Genomic DNA, 18,135 nt, shown 5'->3' on the forward strand with positions numbered 1-18,135 from the left:
TGATATTTGAGTTTTCTGATTAAAAAGTAAATTAATTTTTAAAATATAATTAACTAGGGATAGCAATAACTTATTTGCAGGACTGTCAAAAGAATTTAACGACAAATACAGAGCATCCAGTCAAGTGTCTAGCTCATAGTAGGCACTCAACAAGTGGTTGCGATTATATTTGTTCTCCCATGCCAAACCGTGGGATGGAGAAATGTGTCCATGGATCCCTAGCACTGCCTGGCACTTAGTATGCACTCGATAAATATCTACTTATTAAGTGAGTAAGTGAATATAGGAGTTTCTTTAGAAAATTCAAAATATTTTCAACATACCCTTCCTAGTGAATCCTTGCTAGTTTCAGCTATGAACCAGCAAGGAAATGCCACGTCATATTAAGGCATCTGCAATTAGTATTAGGGAGATATTGAAGCAGGGTCTGATTAAAGCATTTCAAAAGAATATAGACCCTCTGCCCCCAGAAGTAATTGAATAGAAAAACAATATTACACTCTAAATCACAAAACTAACATGTATATTAAAAGTTTCAAAGCTGCTTTTTGCCCTCCTCCCACCATCACCAAGTATGAGCTAGACATGGTGACTTGTTTCCAAAGAATGGAGTGTGGAAGGGGAAAAATAATAACCTTACAGTGCCAAAGCCTGCAGACACCCCCTTAACCAAGGGACCAAGGTTAGCATCAACAATGGTAAGTCCTACTGATAGCACGCACCCGCTGACTGGATGCAATAAGAAGGCAACTCACCTCTTCCCAAAAATTCATAACCCCAATCTAATCATGAGAAAAGTGTTAGACAAACTGCAGTTGAAAGACAGTCTGTAAAATATCTCATCAGTCCTCCTCAAAACTGTCAAGATCATGAAAAACATGGTAGTAATGATTGCAGTAATCAATTCACAATGTAGACATACATTACATCATCACGTTGCACATCTTAAAGAAATAAAAGTTTGTTGAATGAAAAAAAAATCATGAAAAACAAGGAAAGAATGCAAAACTGTCCAAGACCAGAGTAGACAAAGGAGACACGACAACCAAATGTGATGTAGTATCTTGGGTTGGATCCCGGGACAGAAAGAGTGGAAAAACTGGTAAAAATCTGAATAAAGTCTGGAGTTTAGTTAATAACAATGTACCAATCTTGGTTTCTTCGTTCTGACATATGTACCAAAGTAATGTAAGATGTTAACATTAGGGGGAAAGGGGTAAGGGGTTACACAGGAACTTGCCATAATATCCTTGCAACTTTTCTGTAAATCTAAATTATTCTAAAATTAAAAGTTCATTTTTAAAAATGCTGCCTTTTAGATTCTCTTACTGCAAAACTCTTTAAAAAACAAAACCTAAACTTGTCACATGGGAGAGGGGTTGTACTTCAGAGAGTGCCAAGTACCAGTTATGGCGTATCCCGCCTTTGGAGTAATCCAGCAGTAAAGGAATCAAGCAAAGAAAACACAAGACAGGTAGCCTTAGGGAGGCAAAAATATTTTTAACAAAAATCACCTTGCAGTGACTTCCATTTCAAGGTAATGGCAATTCTTTACTCTATCTCCATACTCTATCTCCATAGCTGAACTCCTGCAACGTACAGACCAACCAATCGCAAGTAGACCAGAGTGGGGAAGAGCTTTCCAGGGAGGGGTGTGATGGGCTCAAGGAACTGGAAGAAGCCTAGTGTGGCCGGAGCACAGTGAGAGGAAGGAGAGTGGCAGGAGATGAGCTCGAGAGAAGCAGGGACCAGGTTGGGCATGGCCTTGTTGCCATGGCATGGAAAAGTTAATTCCACGAGATCTGACTCACATGGTCTCTCTGATCCCTGATGTGATGCTCTGAGAAGGAATCTACCAAAAATGGATCACCTGCTTTTACATGTGAGAAAACCTCAGATAAACCCAAATAGAGGAGTGTTCTCTCAATGACTGGCCTGCACTCTTCAAAAATCCTAATGTTATGAAAGACAAAGAAAGTCTGAGATTAAAAAAGGCTAAAGACATGACATTCCCAAATGTCTGTTGGGAAGAGGATCCTGGAAGAAAAAAAAATTTATAAAGGACATTCTGGTGACAATTGGTGAAATTTAAATATGGACTGTATGTTAAATAATAGTATTGCATCATTGTCAGATTTCCTGAATTTGACATTGTACTGTAGCTATTATGTAAGCAAACACCCTTGTTCTTAGAGGATTCAGACTGAAGGGCCATGATGTCTCCAGCCTACTCTCAAGTGAATCAGCCAAAATAATAATAAAAACAGTAATGGTAATAATAAGATATACATACGTAAGGAGATAAAACAGATTATGGCAAAATATTACAGTCAGTAAATCTAGGTAAAGGGTATACAGGTGCTTATTCTATTCTTATAACTTTTCTGTAGGTTTGCAATTTTTCAAAATAAAAAGGTAAAAGAATTCCCTGAGGCTGCTGTGCCATGAATGGATTCCAAGTCCTACCCTTCAACTTTCAGATTTCTAAATTTTATCTCAAGAATAGCAGAATAAGAATACATTTTGTGGGCATTTACAATTTAAATCATATGACTTTGGCAACAGTTACAAAACAACCCCAAATCAAGGAAAAACATTTCAGCCAGAAGATAAGGTTCCCAGCCGGACCAGTTGGAAATTCTAGACCTTGGCGAAAGTATAACAAGGGAAAAACACACTTTATCAACATTCAAACCTCTCTTGGCTCTAGGATGCTTGAAAGAATTCCCGGCACCGGATGAGGATAGACATCAAGCCCATTACACTGTCTTCCAGCAATCCTAAAATTACGTCTCCAATTATTATCAGTAGAGGATGGTTCCAGTGTCTGCATATGTTAAACAAACGTGAAACTGAAAAATCTCTCTTGGCATTCATAAAACCAACTAGTTCTGAAGTTCAGTGTTAGCTCTTGTCCAAAAGACTTAATGAGTCCCTCTAATTTCCCCAAGCAGTTTCCTTGGACTAATTCAACATTTGCATGTGGATACAGCTAAACCTCCTGAGCCTCCTAGTATAAATCCTTCCTGCTCTAGGGGAAAAGTTTTAAGTTTAAAATGCTGTTTGCACAAAGATACATGGACAAAGATATTCACTGCAAGATTGCTTATAATAGCAAAAAAAGAACTTAAAAGTTCTTTAAATAAGTTAACAATACATCTGTATTATGGAATTATATGCAATGATTTTTTTTTTAATGAAGTAGCTTTAGTAAAGAAAGATCTTCAGGACTATTAAGTTGGAAAAAGCAAGTTGCAGAATAACATTTATGTTTAAAAAATCAAAACTAAATACATATGTATATGCTTATATATCTATGTCCATAAATATGTGTGTTAATGCAAGAAAAGTTCTGGAAGGCTGTCTACAAATTTTCATTAGTAATTACCCTTGGGGAAGGAAATGGAGTTGGAGAAAGCAAAGGGGAACTCTCAGTTTTCGCTCTATTTAACCAAATATTTTTGAAGTTTTAATTATAATCACGATTGGTGTGTCACTTCTGTAATTTTCAAAAAATATGTATGTAAGTCAAAGGTACAAAAAATAAATAGCAAAAACATTGTGAAGATTCTTCTTTTTCTACCATGTCTTCCTAATTGTGGACAATGAGCATTTACTACTTTTATTTAAAAAATAATACAAAGTGTTTTTAAAAAGAAAAGATAAACAGGTTGTTGACTCGAGCTAGGGAAAGCAAGGGTGTTTATGAATAAAAGAGCCAGTAGGAGATCCCTAAATGGCTCAGGAATTGCCAAATCGCTACAAATTTGGAGCAGTGGGTCTGCTGGGCCAATCTTCAGTGGATGGACAGGAAACGAGAAGCCTTCACCGAGGGCCCCACTGGCTGTCCGTTTAGGCCCAGGAGACTGCAGTGTCTGTGAGTCTGGGCCACCGGAAGCACAGACTGCCCCTGGCCGAGCGCCATGGTGTGTGCGCACCAGGAAGGCCTGCAACCAGCAAGCCCTCTGTCCTTTAGCAAGTGCAGAAACAGCACTTATGGAGAAAATGCTGACTTAATTAGGCACCAGCAGCATGAACAGCTCTCAAGGGGCAAAATTCTCCCAAAGCTACTTATAGGAGAAGTCTGTTCAAAGTGCAAGAAGGATGGCTTGAGGATCTCAGCTCTTTCTACTCTCTTTCGTTGGCTGGCCAAAACAGTATCCACCTGCGCCCACAACCCCATCTGCGGATCCATGGACTTTGTTGCCCTAAAGGAAAAGAAGATATTAAATGGCTAACTTTAGAACCAGGCCACAGCAGAGCCTGAACATGAGCTGGTGTCTCTCAGAGAGGCGACCATACCTTCAAAGAATAAAAGAATTAAGCTGCATGGTGTTAGCATACTCTCACTTCTCTTCTTAAATTAATCCATGCAACTTCACTTATTCCTATTTTAAATATGTGCTTCAGTGGAAGATTTGACTGGTACCGTTGTGTTCAGCTAGTCCAGGCTTATAAATGAATTAATAATGACAAAATAATAGCTAATACTTTCTAAACACTTAGATTCCAGCATTGAATGTATTCAATGCCCTGAACACAGTGGCAGGCGCTGTGTTATGTGCCTGACATACTTTATCTCATTTAATCCTCCCAACAACTATTAGACATGGGTACTATTATTATCATCCCCCTTTTACAGGTGAGGAAACTGAGGCTGACCAAGAACAAAGGGCTGGTAAGTGGCAGAGCCTATATTCTAATTGATGTTAATTTGATTTCAAAGCCTGTGCTCTTAACTGCTGTGTTATTTGGGGAAAGATCTATTCTTCAGATGAACAAAAGCTGGGTTCTAAACCACTTCATCTTTTGTACCTGGAATTCGAACCAGGTGCCAGAACAAAGAGCTCCAAAAAGACTCTTAACAAGCTTCAGAAGTCCCAGCCCACTTTCTCATCTCTAGCTGAGAATGATAATACGAGACCCTATCTCACGGGGTTGTTGTGAGAACCCGATGAGGTAACTCATTCAAAATGCTCAGCTTAGTCTCTGGCACATAGCTATTGCTCAATAAATGTGATAAAAATAACTAATACTTGCAAAAGAGTACCAGTGAACATATCAGCTGGATTAGTTTACCAGTATAGTCGGCAAACACCTTGCAGAAAGCAGGGTCAAAGTCATGAGATACTGAATGGGGAAGTCTTGAGGGAAGGACTGAAGAAGCCACAAGAATTAAGTCCACCTATTTGATGATTTTACTTGGTACTGAACTCACCCTCTTTTATGCCAGGGGAGGGAGTGGAGAGGAAGGTAGGGAGATGGGAATGTAGGGATCCAGGCAGAACAGACTGGCTACTTTGCCCTCCTTGCCATTGCCCTACCAACAGTGCTGTCTTAGTGAAATTGAGTTAAAATCAGCTCAACGCTATTTGAAAGTTGCTAAGAGAATAAATCTTAAAAGTTCTCACCACAAAAGGAAAAGAAAACATTGTAACTATGTGAGGTAACAGATGTGTTAACTAACCTTATTGTGATAATCATTTTGCCATATATACATATATCAAATCATTACATTGTATATCTTAAATGTATACAATATTATATGTCAATTACATCTCAATAAAGCTGGAAAAAAATGAGCTCAATGCTATATCTAAAAGGGGAAAAAAGCCATGAATCAGCAGCATTAAAGGCTGAAAGATGTTTGGGTGGGGAAATAAAGGAAGCCTTACCTTTTTAACACCCAGATTGGTGGTTTTCAAACTGTGTTCCACAGAACCCTGCTTCAGGGGTTCTACAAATGTTTTCATTAGGATTTCACTTTTTAAATATAATTTGATTGAATAATCAACACACACACTCAAGTGTGTTATAAATCAAATTTAATCTCATTGGAGACCCCAAACTGAGATAATTTGGGAGGTTAACTTATTTTTATGAAGATCTCAAAAATAAAAGTTCCCCACTATCTTTCTTTATTGAAAAGAAGACAGCTGTTTAAAAAACAACAGAAACAAAACAAAAGAACACTATTTGCAACCATATATCTGTGTGAATTTGGATTTTCTTAATCCTATGGGAGCAAAACAAAATTCAGATATAAACTGGTTACTGAGACCAATAAAAGACTGAAATTTTCAAAATTTCATGTTCATCAAGTAGCCTCATTGTTCTCATTAACTTTATATAATTAACTAATAAAAGGAACAGATACCAATAAAATGTCATATAAAATAGTATATACATACACAGAGAGGTTCTACATAAGATTTTATTTTATTTTTTTGCTGAGGAAGACCGGCCCTGAGCTACCATCTGTGCCCATCTTCCTCCATTTTGTATGCAGGATGCTGCCACAGCATGGCTTGACAAGCGGTGCGTAGGTCCGCACCCGCAATCCGAACCTGCGAACTCCTGGGCCGCTGAAGTGGAGTGCAAGAACTGAACAGCTATGCCACCGGGCTGGCCCTAAGATTTTATTTTTCAAAAAGGTTGTGCTACTAAATGACAAGTTTGAAAACCTCAGCCCTAGATGGTTTGAACAATGAAGTGGGGAGGCGAGGTTCTATAGGTAAGATGCTCTGGCTTGTGCTCCACCCCTGACAGCTCTTTCTCTTTCTCTGCCCAGCTTCCCAAGCTATGGACTCCTGACTGCAGGCACTGGTGGCGACGGAGATTCAGAGAGCTAAGATGGAGCTTGCATCGCTTTCCTGCTGCAAAGGTCCACCACACAGAACAGCGACCCTCCTTCACCACCGGGGCAACCTCCACCCGTCCCTCCTTCCTTATTCTAGGTAACACTGATTTGGAAAGCGATGCCAGTGAGTCTTCCTAAGAGCTCAGGGCTTCCAGTTCCTTATCTCAACTTTGGAAAGCTTGCCTTGTTACCCAGGAACTTCCTTCCCTCTCTGGTATTCTTTGACTTAATCTATTAATCAGTGAAATCTGCTAATGACATGTCATAAGGAAAAATACCAACAGGAAAAGGTAGAGACAAATGGAAACATTGAACTCTGCCCCATTTCTTTGGGAAAATTCCAGAAGTAAGGAGTAGATGGAAAGGTGAAAACCTAGAAGAGAAAGCATGTGAGACAGCTGTGAGCCGCAGAAGCTTTCACTTTTGCATAAATATACGTAAGACTATATTAGTTATAAAACGCCATTATTTTCACATAATTTTGCAAATAAATGTGATCACCCTCAAACACTGCAGCTTCAGTTTCATTATATTTCACATTATTTCGCCATTATACAAGTTAAGCCTACTTCAACCACAAAATATATATCGCAAAAAAAATTTCCACATTTATGCAGAAACATTTCAAGTGAGAGGAATGACACATTGTGGATTAATGACACACTATGGATTAAGTGGATAATCCCTTAGTGCTGGTTGTTAATTTGATTTGTACTAACACCTCCTATATTTATCCTTTATGGGTTTACAGATTCCAAAGAGTTAGAAGCTTGTTAGTTTGGTAACTTTCCATACTACCTGAAAATTCTATCAGTTGGAAACAAGATTGGCCATAGTTAACTGCTGAAGCTGAGTCATGGGTTCACAGACGTTCAGTATTCTATTCTATTCTCTATTCTACTTTTGTACATGTTTAAAATTTCCCATAATAAAGCTTTTAAAAATAAAATCTATCTGCCTTCCCTGAAGTCTATTTTAAAATAGATTCTATCAGTCAGTTTCATCTAAGCCTTAGTGTAGCAGAGGTCACACACTAACCAGCCAGGCCTAAGAAGAATACTGCATTATTTCTCTCTGTTTCCTTCAGGTCTCCTTTGCAATTTTTCTTTATTGAATTCTCACATTTCTGTCATTCACTTATTCACGGCTTCTGTTCTCAGATGTCACTATAGACTTTCTGTCCAAGACTTTCTGTCCAACATCCATATATCCAAATGGAGAAGAGAAAAATCCTGAGCCTAATGTAATTAAAGTTCTATTATATATCCTACAGTTTGGGGTCAGCAGACAGGATTACAAATAAAGGCCTCTAGCAAAATAATGTAAGACTGCTCCAAAATGCAAAAGAATTTTCTGGAAATTCTAAAACAATAAACGAGTCCCTATCCCACATCACTTTTGGGGAAGCCTTACAGTCTTTGTGCACAAAAGTCAATAGCTTGCAAAGAATTTTAACCAAAACGTAAATGGTAGAAACAAAACAGTATATTTGCCCTCAGGTAGGACTATAAGGATTAAAATTATGCTTTGTCACCTTAGCTGCCTTGCTGGGGGCACTCTCCCTATACCTCCTAAAATAAGAAGGTGGCTCTTAGATCTTTGATTTAACCCCTTACATCAATTTCTCAAAGACACCATTTTTCTTTCCTTCCTTCTTATTCTTTCTTCCCTTCCTGCTTTGTAACATTAACAAGATAACTAGGAACAGGAATCGATTGTCCTCTCCTGTCTTAGGTTCCTCCACTCTACCCGTTGCCTGATAACATGCACTGCTTTTCACTCAATGACCTTTTCTAGATATGAAGCTTCAGAGGTGAACAGCACACTCTCTGTCTTCAAGATCATTTTCCTCTCTCCTTTGACCCTGACCATCCCTTGTTCCATTGCCTCATCTTGCAGAAAGGTGAGGGCCTGTTTAACTTACACCTTGGTTTGGATTCAAGATAGCTGTTGTCAGGTTGTGGGTTTGTTTTTTACAAAAACCCATAGACAAATAACGCACGTAAAATAAAAGCAAGATGTGTACAGAAGTTCTTTAGAAAAAAATCCGGGGGTATTTTTAGGCCATTCCCACTAGAGGGCGCTAGACCTTGCACTAAGTCCTCAAACAGCCCTGTGGACGTCTGTCTTCCTGCCCCTCACTGCCCCTTACCCCACCCCAACCCTATGATTCCAAAGAGCTCTTTAGCATACATAAGATCCAGACAAAATTGGGACCTTCTCTGTTGGAAAAAATTGGAATTCTTGAAATAGATTTTGTACCCTCTCTAGATGGAGCTCAGGCCCCATATTATTGGTTTCAGACCCTGCCTCAAATAGGGGTTCTGACATCTCAGTGAACTCAGGGCTCTACAGACAGACACATCTGAGACTGAGAGATTCTAAGGGTAGGTGTGGAGACGCCAGGAATCCACAAACAATGAACAAATCCTGCTCATAATCACCTTATATGCCTATCGTGTTTTCCAGTAGTTTCAACACATCACAACCCTGCTCTAACTTCATTTTACATGTTAGGAAAAACTGAGGTCCAGATTTATGCAAAGGTACTTGTAAGAAGCCTCCCTTGGCATCCAGCCCAACACCACCATCCCCTCTGGACCGGAGTTACTGTAGATCAATTAGATATGGGGACACCAATGACAACCTTGAATGTGTGTGGCTCTTTTTCCTTCCAGCCATGAGAACAGCAGATCCAGACTAACCCCAGGAAGTGGCTTATCTCTTGGTCTAGCACACTCTGCTGTTGATGCTCTCCAGCCAGACCCCCAGGAACACAACTGTGGTTGAACGAATTGTGTTGAATGCTCATAGCAGTGAGAGACCACACACTGGGGAAGCGTGGGGCATCTCAATAAGAGGGTGTTAGAAGGAACTTATAGGATTGGGGCTTTGCTTTGGTAATTTGGAGGAGAGTTTAAGGAAAAGGATTTTGCTCTGGATTGGGTGCTGTCAGTAAGCGGGGATAGTTCTTTAATTGTGTATCTTAATAAATCTCATTTGGGACAGATGGGAGCAAAGCTAATGCTGTCATCGGTAAAGCAGCAGCAGTGACTCAGATTTGGTGGGAGAGAGGGGTGTCTGGTATTTTGTGGTTTGCAGTGACCTTGTTTTTGTGTGTGCTTAGACAACATATGAAGTGGTCTTGTTTATTGTCTCACTTCATCATGGTCACAGCATGACCTTGTCTGAGGTTGGTGTTCTGAGACTGTTTATGTCCAACCAGAAAACACCATGGCCCGGCTGTGAGTGCCAGGCCAGCTCCTACCGATATACAAGGTAGAGCTGCCTTGTCATGGACCACTTTTCTTTTTCTCACCTCTCTTTAGCCTTGTCTTTCATGCCTGGAAGATGTGGGGATTAGATAAAATGAAACAGCATAACACAGCACCCCAGAACTTCTTAATTATTTAAGTTGACTAGCTATTCTGTGCTGTCCATTGTTTTGGCAATTGTCTATCTCCTTTGAGGACCTGTGGAGAAGGGCTCCTTTGCCAAATACCACTTATTAGCATCCTAACCTCAACATTAGGTCCACCATCTGATTTAGGTGACAGACCTGTAACATCATGGAACCACAGTCACAGTCAGGACTTGAACTCAGATCTTACGCCTCCTGACCCTTTGCTTTCCCCTTTTGCTATGGTGATGGCACCAGCTGGTGACCGGCCTACACTAGAACCTGGACTTGTGATGCCAAATCCAGCAGGGCTTTTTCACACTACTATTAAATCGAGTCTAAAATTCTCCTATCAGGGGCCGGCCCGGTGGCACAAGCGGTCAAGTGCGCACGCTCCACTGCGGTGACCCGGGGTTCGCCGGTTCGGATCTCGGGCGCGCACCAATGCACCGCTTGTCAGGCCATGCTGTGGCGGCGTCCCATATAAAGTAGAGAAGGATGGGCATGGATGTTAGCCCAGGGCCAGTTTTCCTCGGCAAAAAAAAGAGGGGGATTGGCAGATGTTAGCTCAGGGCCGATCTTCCCCACAAAAAAAATAAATAAAAAAAATAAAATAAAATTCTCCTATCAGAGATCAAGGTCAGGGCAACCACAGAAAGGGCATCAAATCTGTAGGTTGTACATCAATCATCTAGAGGCAGGAGGGATTGTGGGGTTCACTGGGGTCCCATCTAACCCTGCAGGGCAAATGCACAGATTGGGCAGGTGTTGCAGAGAACCAAGGCTGGAGGCTAAGCAGTAATATTAGAAGGGTCTTAACCTCTTCCTGCTCCAAGGTTCACACCCCTTATCCTTTTACATTCTGTAAAAACTCCCATCTGAGGCCAGATTCTGCAGTGAGTTGGTTCTTCATAAACCTTCACAGACTCAGATGACATAAAGACCAGGTCAATCAATGAACATCCAGGAAGAGGGTTCCTCTCCATTCTACGGCTTTCACCTCTACTTCTGCTGAAGGCTTACAAATCCAAGTTGGCACAAACGACACACGTAGGCGAGCAATTCATACTTATGTTTTGTTCTCTGGGCTTTGGGGTAGCCAAGATAGAAAAATATGCAGCAGCAACTTCTTTTCAAAGAGTTTTCAAACAATTCATTCTGGGGGTGGGAGTGTGGGGGAGGCCAACAGAACGAGTCTCTTCTTCACACAGGTTTCATAAACCATTAAAAAATATTTTCTATCCTTCAGCATGGGAAACAGGCAATTCTCAACGTGGAGAGGAGCTCTTGAGTGTAGAGACTTAGCTTGCCGCACAAGGTATAAAGATTCTTAAATTTTTCTCATGTTTATTTTCAGTTGTCTCAGCACAGAATGTTCTCTCAGGCAAGGTCAACTAGGAGAGACTCTAAAATACAAATACAGTTGATTTGGACCACAGAAGGAGGCCTTGGTTAAATATATAATGAAATGGTGGCTCCAACTATCAAATTATTTTGCTTCCAGCCAAGTCAAATCTAAGTCTCAGTTTTCTTCTGAAAGCCCCCTATAACTAAGAGGAGGTATGAACAAAATAGGATTTCAATGCACAACTCAAGTGTCCAACCTTCCCATGAAGAGTTTCTGTAGAATTCCACACTGCCTAACAGAACCTGTGTGCTCTCCCCAGGGAGGGAAGAAGTGAAAGACGCATCTATGTAACTTACAACAGGAAGATGGTGCCCCCAAGGTTGTTAATAAATACTTTATTATGAATTATCATGTGGGAAATGAGCACAAAATTACGAATCTTTTTTACAAAATCTAATGTCTTTTCTGACTCTGGGGTCTCATAACCAAAATGAAGTTATTTTTCATTTGTTTGTAAGCTCCTAATGTGCTTTGTTCAAAGCATTATTAAAACATAAGGGAAACCAAAAAAGGGAACACAGGTTGGTAAAACAAAAAAATTATTAGTCACATAGCTTAAAAACTTTCACGCCCTGATTGATTTTGGTAAGTTTGGATAGGCTCTAATTATTTGAGAATAATGTAAAGAGACTGTTCAGATATCTGATTCATAAAATCCACTGTTAAGACTTTCAATATTCTGGCTCTTTTGACATTGAGAGTTAAGAGGCAAAATGCTCAAGTCCATTGCTCCAACGTAATGGATTTACACATTGTTTTTAAAATTTCTGTTCTCCCTAGAAGGAGCTAAAAGGCAGGCTAAGGCAACACTGAAGAGCAGGCAGGGAGGAAAGTAGGGCTTCAAGCAGTGAATCCAAGAAAAAAAAGGAACCAGCCTGCTTTATCTAACAGGACCTACCAGACACAGTGCCATCAGCTCAGTAAGACCCGGGCCCAAGACCAAACTCTGTTGATGGTGGTGAATTCCCTCCACACGCATTATTTCTACAATCTCATAAATTTCTTTTCCACAGACTTTTCTTCTGAGGCAAGAGACTAGAAGAGGGACTCTCTCTGCTTGACCTTTTTATCCCCAACTCCTATCACAATCCTTAGCATATACTAGGTGACAAATCTTTCCACCTGAGGCATCTCTAGGACAAGTCTAAGTCGTCTGTCTTTAGTACTGTCCCCACAATCAAAATCCTCCCTCAGGAAAAAAAAAATGACTTAGCAAATATTTTTATCTTCATGTAAATATAAGGCAGTGGAAACGGAAGGCTTCATTCTCTGTTGAAGGTGTTTTAAGTATCACTGAACAGAGAGAGAGGGAAATTCGAAGAAATGGAGAACATTTCTCATTCCAGAAATTGTGTTCTGCTGGTGGTGAGACCTATCCTATAAATCCCATTGGACAGATGGACAAAAGGAGGCCTAGAAAAGAAACACTTTCCTGAGGTCCTCCCCTCCTACAGCCTTCACGGCGGATATAGGTGACTTTCCCAATGAGCCTCTGTTCCAGCTCAGTCAGGTTCAACTGAATTGCCCCCAGAGAAGAGGGATGGAAACTGGGAGACTTACAGGAACACTGCCCTGCTCTTGGTCTGTGGGGTTTTATTCCCACAAGTGGGCCCAGACAAATGTATTCAGATGACAATCTCCTGCCCCCACACGGACCCCCTGAAGTGACTGGTTGGGAAAAAAAGCCTTAGGCATGTGAACAGCAAGCTTGAGTCTCAGCCCTGGGAGGCCACACTGTGAGACCTCAGGACCTGAACCTGCACCTGGCCTCCCTGCTGGTGTGCACCCAGCTGGGGGGCCCCACAGCTCAGAAACCACCTGGGGCTGGCTGTCAGTACACTCCGGCCAGGACTGCACTCCTACTCCTTCCCGGAAACCAGATGCTCTCTTCCATCAGAGAGCTGGAAGCCACTTCCTTATTTTGGAAATGGATCTTTTATTTCATAACTGGTAAAAGAGATTGTATACGCAATGTCCCAACTAAGCAATTTGTTGTGATGCCTCATTACCTACCCCTAATTCTTTTTTTCACTGATACTGTCAACTTGCTATTCCCCAGATATAGGTTTCTGGATTAATTCTGTTGATCTTTTTCACTCAAAAAGTGGTGAGTTATTACCAGAACACTGACTTCATCAATCTTGACAGTAGCACTGCCTTTATACATTACAATCACCAGCATGTTCTTTACATTTCCACCACTTCAAAATTAAGTGTGGAATGATTACCTGGACATGAGACTTGCCAATGACTCACATTTTATAAAAAGGATTTTATGTCCATGTGTGTAACGCTACCCGGATATAATTCTCTAGGAAGAGAATTCCTATTTTATTTATTTACTTTTTCGCAAACAATTTTAGAGGCAGGGTGTTAAACTGACTGAAATTTCACAAGATTGACATTATTGCTTAAAGTGCTTGAATTGGTTACATTAAAAAAAATTTAAGGTACAGACTGTTTTAAATAAAAACTAAATTTTCTTTTTAGCAACAAAATCAAGTGGATGCCACACAAATACAGTAACTATTTTGGTTATACAGAAATGGAAGCCAAAAATAAATTAATGTAATACTGGAAAACAGAAATTTAATACACAAAAAAGTAGGAAATAATTTTCTCCAACCCATGCCATTCACATGAGTTAATCACAATAGTGCTGATAAATGCCTTGACCATATAACAGCAAACGAGGGCAAAACATTTAGTGCACAATATTTCAATACATATGAATATACAAAGTTGATCAAAATGCAATGTTGAAAGATAAAACCCATCTGTAATAAAGCTACACTCCAATATCTAAAATAAGCCCTAAGCTCCAGTTAGAACACAGTTCATTGTTAGGCATGCCCATGAAATTAAGGGTATCCATGAAAATAAACGCATAGGGACAATTTCTGTCATTTTTTTTCCCCATTTCATCTGAAATCCAAAATATACCAAGCTATAAAACCAAACATGACTGGCTTCCTATTCAAGCCAACACCTCTCATGTTGTTCCTTGGCTCTCTTCAAACCAGCCTATTTCATAGTGCCTCAGGATGGAAGATGCATCAACATAACGGCACTGATATCAGCATTTTACCAAAATTTACTTTTAAACAAATAACTTTTTAGCATACTGTACCATAATCTAGATGCTGAACTAGTAAGTAACCAATAAAGCAAATATTTCTTCTCTTTTTTAAGTGGAAAACACTGTAACTTATTTTAAAACACCCAGCAGTTAAAAGAAATACAGCAGGCCTACTCTCTCCTGCCAGAAAACGACACACAAAGACCCCGACACACAAAAACCCCCGCTGTGGGAGGGAATATTGCTGAGTTTGTGTGCTATCGCTGACCTCAGAATGGTCTCACATATCCCACACCATTCTCTGCTTTATGCGATGAAGGAGGGATGAAAAATAAAAGTGTTTGCTACTGTCTTTACATAAAGTGAAATGACTGGGGGGAAAATGTAGCTGCCTAGTGTTTGTTTCGTTTATTGAAGAGGAAGAGAGAAGAAATGACCAGATAACTCTAAAGTTTAAAAAACTGATCGAGGGTTGGTGGATGAGTATGTTTTGTTCCTTTTCCAATTGTCTCTTCCTGCATCACATAACCATTTTAATGTCTTTGCATTATCTTCCATACTTATTTTTTTTATTCCAAAAATCTATCCATGAATACTGAATTTTAACTGACCCTTTCTATTAAAAGGAATTACTTCAGTTTAGTCACTGGGAAAAACTCTTTGCACATTCAAAGGAAAAAGAAAATGTAACGAATTTATGACTTAGCATTCAGATATTACTTCTATAGGCTCCCAATTGAAACTTTTTTCCCCAATAAATTAGCTAATAATTTTTTTAAACTTTTTTCCTAATAATTTTCCTAATAAATTAGTCATTTTAAAGATAATTTTAATAGTTTTTCTTATGAATCAGTTCCAAATATTAGAGATCAACCATCATTTTTTTAAACTTTGCAACCTGCAGTCAAATATATGGGTTATATATGGCACAAACAGTTCCCCATATCAATCACCTTCAACTGGAAAGCGTCTCTCCTTAAAAACAGAATAAAAACTCACCTTCCAGGTAAGTGATAACTGCATATGTTTCATGGAGGAAAAAAAGACAAAATATTTATAAATATGAATTTGCCTCTAAACAAGGCAAGGTATATTTTCGTCACTTGTATAAAACGATAACGTGAAGATCACCCTGTTTTTGTCTTCTCCAGTGAAGAGTAGAACATTTGACTTCAAGCATGAACAAATGAGTGTTGGCATGCTTATTTAAGTTCTGAGCAACAAACAGTTCAAGATATTTGAAGACAACAGATCCAGTTTTCATCTAGATAAAGTGCTATGCTCTTAATTGTTGCAAAATGGCCACTAACCTTTTCAATTTCAGTTTTAGTCCACGTTATGCCAAATGTTTGCATGTTCATTCGCTGATTTATTAGGTAACAAAATAATATGTTCACAGTATATTATAGTGTATGGAAATCAACTGACCTCCCCAAAGAAGCCAAGAGCTGCGACTCACGGTATTTGTAGGAAACCGAAAACCAGCTCGACGGCAAAACGCCAAATCGACCCTTTTAATAAAAGGTACCAATCCTCATACCATCTAATAAATACATATATAACAAAAGTGAAAAAAGTAAAAGTAACTATGGTGAGATGAGGGTCTTCCAAAAAACTCCGTCTTGTCAAGCATCCTAGGGGTCTGAGCCAAAGAAACGCCGCCATTTTGTTCATTCCTCCGCCTGCCCACTGACACTTCCTTTGACCCACCTTCGTACCCAGCTAACTCCAGTATTCCCTCTAGGGAAGAGTCCATATTAGCCCTGGGACTTGCCAGCGCCTCAGTAAACAGACTGAAATGTTAAAAAGTGAAGAGTTGTACAGCGTGGCTGATGGTAGCAACGGTACAGTGCCTTTGTTCTTCCTGATAAAGAATGATGATGGTACTCACTGGCTAAGGAGAGCTGTGCTGCAGGCAGTCACCACGGCGTCTCAGCCCTGGAGCACAGACTGCAAAACACCAGCGGGACTGGAAAGATACCTTGGAAAGCTTAGCAGTGCCAGATAAAGGATAGATACAACTCACATGACCTGACAGAAGAAAAGTGTCACTAAAAACAAACAGCATAGAGTTATTTTCCTGAAACTTAGTTTTGGCAGAAAGGTAAGAAAAGTAACTTTTCACTGTCCACAAAAGCCGCCTCCTCTTGGCTTTGCCCGCCCTGAGCTCCACACCTTCTTAGTCCGTGGAATTCTAACAGCTAGGTGAGCACGCCCCCTGGCAGATGCCAGCCACCATGAACAGCTTCTCTTCATCCTGTTCCACCTGGAGGATGATTTCAGTATCGAGGTCACTCACTTTTAAACATTTTCACTTGCACAAACTTAAAGCTACAGTTGCAGCCCCCTAAAAGGTGGCCATCTACCCAATTCTTCTGTCCTTCTGTCAGAAAAGAAGCAGAGAAGCTAAAAATGGGTAGCAATGTTTCCAGGGGCAACTTAAAGGAATGCATTGAAAGGAGACCCCGGAAGCCATTTAGGAAGTTTAGCAAAGACCCCAAATAGACGGTAGACATTCAGAGGAAATGTCATTCTAATTCAGCCAGACAGAGCCAGTGGCATAGCATTTACCCAATCCTAAAATTAGCAACTGTTATTCATATAAATCTTACTACCATCTGATTGCAGTTAACTCTACCTCAGACTAAAATAAGACCACAAGTAGTGCTGTATGTAAAAAAAACAAGGGGCGAGAGAGTCTAACACAGCCAGACCATTGAGACTCGGAGTAATACCACTGGTGGGCTGCTGGGGAAGAAGAAAGTCTGCAGAGAAACCAGGTAATAGTGCTTTGAATATTTTCCCCCACTTGAATTAGTCCCACGGTTCTTTAAATTATTCTCTTGACTGATAGAATAAAATATATCCAGATTCTGAATTTTTTGATATATCTGATGTCAGGCCATAGAATTCTTCAATAGCTTGGGCATCTATTTTCTGCAATAAAAGAGAAATAAAACAATACAATTATTCAACATGATTACTGGGAGAAGGAAAGAAAAACTAATGTAATGCACAAGAAAATGTAAACATACTGTTTCTTATAAAATCACAATTGGAAACTTTCAATAGCAAACGGATAATTCCACAGACTTGACAGAGGGACATGATTACATAAATTGCAAATCATTGGGGAAGAAAGCCACCCTTTGATTTATCAGCAACCATATGTGGGCATTCTTTGAAGAAGCCAGGACTTCTGTCTTTCAAATGGTAAACTGGGGGTTTTGGAAATAACCTTAATTCTTTCAGGCCATCAGAGTTCAGTCCCTTTAGTGTACCCCTAGTGGGCTAAAACAGACCGTGTCTTTGCATGTGGAATTCTCTCCAGCTGGTGTTCCTTTACAACAAAATCAATATATGGAATATTTTGATGTAATATAAAGATTTCCAGGTCCCAAAGACTGGAAAAAAATATTTTTAAATAATAATCAATATAAGAAAAATTTGGTACAATGAAAGAATTTTAATAGAACTTCAAAATTTATTATTTGGTCTGTACCAGAGAGGGCCTTCCTCACGGTAGGAAACAGGAGTTACATATAAGTATAATTTATGATGGCATAGAGATCTCATGTCTATGGCTGATCAGTTAAGGAGGACACAGC

General features: G+C 39.8%; 1 protein-coding gene across 3 annotated transcripts in view; it reads right to left on the minus strand.

Annotated features, from left to right (window-relative positions):
* Positions 1-13,767: 13,767 nt before the first annotated feature.
* USP46 (ubiquitin specific peptidase 46) overlaps positions 13,768-18,135 on the minus strand; it is a 66,210-nt gene continuing 61,842 nt past the window's right edge. For all 3 annotated transcript variants that reach the window (XM_058547050.1, XM_058547048.1, XM_058547049.1), the window contains exon 9: positions 13,768-17,464. In XM_058547050.1, the coding sequence (XP_058403033.1) occupies positions 17,363-17,464 (102 nt within the window). In that variant the 3' untranslated portion in view covers positions 13,768-17,362. The remainder of the gene's footprint in view (positions 17,465-18,135) is intronic.

Source organism: Diceros bicornis, chromosome 8, assembly GCF_020826845.1.
Source record: "Diceros bicornis minor isolate mBicDic1 chromosome 8, mDicBic1.mat.cur, whole genome shotgun sequence".
In the NCBI taxonomy this organism is placed as follows: Eukaryota; Metazoa; Chordata; class Mammalia; order Perissodactyla; family Rhinocerotidae; genus Diceros; species Diceros bicornis.